Source organism: Lolium rigidum, chromosome 3 (assembly GCF_022539505.1).
Source record: "Lolium rigidum isolate FL_2022 chromosome 3, APGP_CSIRO_Lrig_0.1, whole genome shotgun sequence".
In the NCBI taxonomy this organism is placed as follows: domain Eukaryota; kingdom Viridiplantae; phylum Streptophyta; class Magnoliopsida; order Poales; family Poaceae; genus Lolium; species Lolium rigidum.
The window spans coordinates 107561487-107567358 of NC_061510.1; the positions used below are offsets into that span (position 1 = coordinate 107561487).

The 5872-nt window shown below is 40.4% G+C and overlaps 1 protein-coding gene across 2 annotated transcripts; it reads left to right on the top strand.

Moving 5' to 3' along the window:
* Nucleotides 1–377: 377 nt before the first annotated feature.
* On the top strand, nucleotides 378–4476 carry LOC124697951 (Werner Syndrome-like exonuclease). Of its 2 annotated transcripts, none has more exons than XM_047230478.1 (7): nucleotides 378–638; nucleotides 991–1167; nucleotides 1305–1435; nucleotides 1558–1719; nucleotides 2895–3005; nucleotides 3088–3206; nucleotides 4286–4476. In XM_047230478.1, the coding sequence occupies exons 1-6, from the start codon at nucleotides 392–394 to the stop codon at nucleotides 3139–3141; spliced, it is 882 nt and encodes a 293-aa protein (XP_047086434.1). In that variant the 5' UTR covers nucleotides 378–391; the 3' UTR covers nucleotides 3142–3206; nucleotides 4286–4476. The 2 variants fall into 2 exon arrangements, with proteins under 2 accessions (XP_047086434.1, XP_047086433.1); XM_047230477.1 differs by having other exon boundaries at nucleotides 4300–4476.
* Nucleotides 4477–5872: the final 1396 nt, after the last annotated feature.

Consider the following 5872-nt stretch of genomic DNA (forward strand, 5'->3'; position numbering starts at 1 on the left):
CGGAAAATTATGCTCAACATAAAATGGAGGGAGTACCACTAATCACTAATTATTGCGTAAATATGCAAATGTTTAATCAGTGAATAGTTATGATGAATAATATTCGATTTAAATGACAATAAAGATGACTATTTTTAACATTCATCGCTTTCTTAGGGGTAAAACGTTTCTGGAGTCTCGACCCTGGAAAAAGTTGAGATCCCGAAGTTTTGGTTTTGAAACACAATATTTGCTACGTTCACATCATGGTTCTACCTCTACCCAAATGTTATGTTCCCTCCCAGTCTCCCACGGCTTCAGAATTGGCAAAAAGAAAGGAAAAAACTCCCGTGCCCCCCCCTCCCACCACCGGCGTCAGCGCGCCGTCGAGTCCGCCACCGATCCGGCCGCCATGCAGTCCAGCGATCCTCCCGCGTGTCCCTGCGCCGGCGAAGACGATGATTTCTACTGGGACGACGCGGCAGAGGCGGAGCTCCAGGCCATCGAGGCCGCCTACGCCGCGGAGTCCGCCAAGCGCCGCCGCCTCCCCGACTGGTCCAGCACCGCCGCCAGGCCAGCCCCTCCATTTCGCCCCCGGCACATCCCTGTCCTGGCGGCAGCCTCGCCGTCGTCGGTCCTCCCGCCTCCCACTTGCGGAGGTACGGATCCTCTCTTCTTGCCTTCCCTTTCCGCTTTCTTGCGAAATTAAAGAACCCTTGTTATATTGTGTCGGCCATGTCAATACATTTTGTGTGAGAAATCACGCAAATATGCTGCAGTTTCATGACTTGGAAGAAAAGCCCCCAGCTTTGGTAAAATGACAGCTCTGCCTGTCTGATTGCTTCTCTTGTTCTCTGTTAGGGCTAGGTTCGTTATTGACGGCACTAGGATCCATATGGATGGGCTGGTTGGTTGATTCGAGTAGTTTATCAGCTGTTAGATTTAGTTTATCTGTATTTATCTTCTTGTGGAATTGACATCCGAATCCTGTCCCCCTTTGATGTGGTATAGGGATTGTGAAGGCGAGGCACCAACAAATAGCATTCAGTGGTAAGATAGTATATTGCCGGACGCGTTCTGAAGTGGAGAAAGCTACTGCAGAAATTGCGCGCAACATCGAAAGAATGAAGGCCTCTGGCCCGGTCTCCCTTGGATTTGATCTCGAATGGAGACCCTTTCCACGGAGAGGTTTGCTGTTCTGCATAACCTAATCTTTAATTGCTTTATCGATCCTTTTGAATGAAAAATGTTTGTTGCTGGATGAATGCTTTATATCCTGCAAAATCTCATGGAATAACTAATGTTGTGGAGTGTGGTCTTTGCAGGAGAACCGCCATGTAAAGTCGCTCTAATGCAATTGTGCATGGACAAAACTCACTGTTACCTCATGCATATCATTCACTCTGGAGTACCTCCTATATTGAAGTCTCTTCTGGAGGACAGTTCATCTGTTAAAGTGCGTAATTATGTTTCCATTATAAGAAGTTTTGCTCATTTCACTTTAGATTGTATTATCTTTTTGCACACAAGGATTCCCCTTTTACCTTCACTCAAGACACTTTTTTCTTGTCTATGCAGGTTGGAGTATGTATAGACAATGATGCCAGGAAGATGTTCAATGATTATGATGTCCGTGTACAACCATTGACGGATTTGTCAATTATTGCAAATGTCAAGTTAGCTGGGCCTCAAAGAAGATGGAGTCTTGCTGCATTAACCGAAATGATTACATGTAAAGAGGTAATTTTATTATATTAGCTATCATGTACTGCTCTCCTTTCCCATTTCGGTTCGCATCAGAAAGAAACACAGGTCTTCACTTTTCAGGCCTTTACTCGTGTGCGGGTTTTATGTATCACGTCAATGTATAGTTGGCTAAATGACACTAGCCAATTATTATTTAGTATATAAAACACCTAGGTGCCTATGAAAATAATCTTTCTCCACAATTAATGAGTGAACAGGAATTCTATTGGTTGCTTATCCATGTATGTTTGGTCTATATCTATGTAATGTGGCAATGTCTGGTTGTGTAATGAATACAAAGTTCAGTTATTTTTTAGCAGCTCGAACTCTGAAGTGTTTACGAAATGCACTAGAAATGTTTAAACCAGATTATTGGTTGTGGCTGCTGCATGCTTGCTTCTATGCGTGTTTGTTTCTGTGTTAATCTGTTTGGTCTCAGACTCTCAGTTCGTTATTGAAAGTACTAGGATCAATATGGATGGGTTGGTTGATTTGTTTAGACTGGCACCTAGGGAAGAAACACGAGACTTCAGGCCATGCTAATTTTTTGTGTTCTATGTATCAAGTGACTGTATGGTTGGCTAAATGATGCTAGTCAAGTACTCCCTCCGGTCCTAAATATAAGCCATATAGTTTTTTGCACGGAAATTAAGAAACACACTTTCGGGAAAAATTACACCTTGTTTGGTTAGGATTAACCCTAGGCAATTAACGTGAGCTAATAGAGGACTTTGCATAAGCTAAGAAAACATAATCGAATCACTAAAAATATTTTCCATACAAGTGGGGCAATGTAGTAAACCTTATATTATGGAATTTTTCTCAAAACACTATATGGCTTATATTTAGGACCGGAGGGAGTATTATTTAATAGACAAAGCACCTACATGTCGATAAAATAAGCTTTTTTCATAATAAATGATTCAACTGAAGTTCGATTGGTTGCTGATCCAATGTTTGTGGGGTAATGAGTACAAAAAGTTCAATAACTATTTAGAAGACTATCTATGAAGTGTCTTTGAAATGCACTAGAAATCTTTAACTGAATTACTGTTTATTGCTGATGCATGCTTGCTTGGCCTATAATCTTCTGCCCGTTTAGCGTTTCCGACGCTAACATATTACTATGCTGCAATTCTCTTTATCCTCTGCAATCTTCCTATCTGCAGTTGCCAAAGCCCAGCAACATCAGAATGGGAAACTGGGAGTCTTGCGTCCTCTCAAAACAGCAACTTCAGTATGCTGCAACTGATGCCTACATCTCGTGGTACTTGTATGAGGTATGAATATAATATTTAATTTGCTTTCTTATAAGCCCACATTCCTTCTGAGATCTTGATAGCCATTATTGCTCTTGATTAGGTACTGCGGAGTCTTCCAGATTATGATGTCGATGCTGAAAAGGAGATTGTTTAGGGAACATAGCTGCAGATTATGATGTTGAGTGATGACTCACTGGTCTTCTATAACTTCTCAACCAGGTCAGCAATGTCTGCTGACTCCTTTACTCTACCTGCCAAACCTGATGCTAGGTTTGATATATTTTTCACCTCTCGAATGATAGCACAAGATTCTAATGTGGTGAATTGCAGATCATAGATTTTACATTAGCTTGCGAATGATTCCAAATTATTAAGACTATATTTTTCCCTGTGCACATTTAGTAATATTGTATGTATGTTTCTCAAAAGTTTCATTAAGAAAATCTGAACTTGCACTCTCTGATTCGTTAGGAAACTTGTTGTTTTGCTAGTTCCAACTAGGTTTACCACGGAGTCCAGGATTAGTGATGCATTTGTCATAAGCTACATTAAATTATCATACTAAAAGTTCAGAACAACCAAGTTTCTTGTAGACCAAGAACTGACTTAATGAAGGTAGAAGCAACCATGAGTTGAACCCTGGTCGAATGGGTCACACCACTATAATCCTACCACTGGACTGTTTCCCAGTTCTCGGTTCTGTAGCAATTTCCATGGTGATGCCCAGGGTAGCTAGTTCTGTAGCCGATGGAGATACTTATTTATGAATCATCATTGTATGAAAAGGGTAAAATTTGGATCTAGAACCGTTAACATGGAAATTCTCCTATTCTTATAAACAAAAAGTTGTCATCTCAATTTATTGGCTATATGTTAATCTAGTGTGAAGTTTTGCAGTATGGACAGAAGAGGGTCATATCTTTGGGTATTACATGTGTTTTCTTTCTTTAGGTCGGGATGAACTGACGGTGTAGATGATTTAGGAAATGTTACGGACTACTTATTGATTGATCTAGCTATTAATTACATATTCATTTGATCTTGGTTCACGATCATCATGTTCTGTAATGCAATCTGATAGTCATTATACCAAGTAGAACTTGTCTTAAACTAAGCAGTCGGCACTCTTCGCTAAAAAAGACAGTCACCACTTTACCTTGTCTGAACAAGCTTGAGCACAAACTCGGTTGGATTTAGCAATTCATCTTGAATTGCATACAAAATCCCTTATACCTGACAATATTTATTCAACCTTGTCTATGGATGGAAATATTGCTTTGCTGACAGCTCATTATTAGCTCTTTGCCTGCAGGGTTGAGTAGGAAGATCTTCCCCTAGCTCGGAACCAAAGGATTGATTGTGTGAGGATTGTGAAAATTGCTTCATTCTGCTGTATAAATTTGTGCCTGTTGTATGTACAACTGTGATGGTTAGCTCCTTCACCATGAATCTTTGTATTCTTTTGAACATGTTGAATTTATCTTGATCATATTCTGTATCATTTTATTTTCCGGCCCATTTACAAGTAGTTTGTTGCAGAAAATAATTTGTGCCAAGTTTCATGATAAATTGGGAATGCATCTTGGGTTTGAATTCATTAGAGGGGTATACTTGGCAAGTTTACTGATCGTTTCTCCTTGATGGGCTCATACAGCCAAATGTCAATCAACAATACAAGATTGGTGGGCCAAATGGCCGAGATAACATCTGAAATGGTGAAGTGACTAAACCATGAACAATGAGTCCAAAATTAGTATGTTAATTATGAAGATCACTCGAACATTTCAAGAAATTGGCCCCAAATAATCATACATAGATCGTGTATAACCTTACAAGTTTGAAGAAAACAAATAAAATGTGGTTGCTACAAAAAAAATGTCTCTCCAAAATCATGTACCTTTATCAACAAAGACTCCTCTGTTTCTAGAATTCATTCATATGGATTCAAATGTAGATGCATGTCACCTCAATTCAATCCATGTGGTTTCCCTACTCTTGTACTCAATTCAATCCATGTGGTTTCCCTACTCTTGTAGTTCCGTGAACCATCAACTACATTGTTCGGTAGCCATTATGTGAGTGTGTACTGTGCACGTGGAGCGGTGCGTTTATATGTTTTGTCTAACGAGGTCACATAAGATAAGGAGGGACATGGTGAAGTGGTGAACTGACACTGGTTTATTAAGCCCATGGTGTTTTCTTCAGCTGTCTTAGCTAGCATGACTCTGAAAATTAACATCCCCGAACAATCATTTGACATCCAACTTTAGAAGGCATGGTTTGTAATCATAGATGCTTGTCCATATTCTAGTTTCTGCAAAATTATGGTGCTCCATTTGGCCTTAAGTAATGCACTGCACTGCTCAGTTATGTATGAAAAGGTTTCACAAGATTCAATTGTCCGGTCGCTGACTGATGCTGAACATTCAACTGTCGTATCATCTGAGCTAGTGACTACATGTTGGTAAATTTGACAGACACACAGAGCCGTACCTTACTGTAAGCCAGCCCCCCCCCCCCCCCCCCGCATTTTCTCGCAAGCTCCAGCACTGCAGACACATTTTATTGATCTTGTCTAGACCGTCAAACATTTGAACTCGTTAGTTTTGTTTCTGGCTAGGCGATACATATGTCTATATTCTCATGCTTAATTCTTAAACATTGCGAGAGGCTGAGAGCCATGGCATTAACATGGAGCAAATATGCTCTGATTTTTTGAGGGTTAAAGGCAGGCACACTGCCATTCGATTAGATAGCAAAGTATTTAGTGGACCTCTTCCAAGGTCAGAAAAGGAGAAAAAGGTGAAGCCAAAGCTGACCGGAAAAAAAAAGACAAAAAAAAAACACCAACAAAGGCACTACCCCTGGTCCCCCGGGTCATCCGT

Bases quoted from the DNA above. Each gene is read 5' to 3' on its own strand.
- LOC124697951 (XM_047230478.1), top strand. From the start codon at position 392: ATGCAGTCCAGCGATCCTCCCGCGTGTCCCTGCGCCGGCGAAGACGAT. The intron at 639-990 runs GTACGGATCCTC...GATGTGGTATAG, and splicing joins CCCGCCTCCCACTTGCGGAG to GGATTGTGAAGGCGAGGCAC. The intron at 1,436-1,557 runs GTGCGTAATTAT...TTGTCTATGCAG, and splicing joins AGGACAGTTCATCTGTTAAA to GTTGGAGTATGTATAGACAA.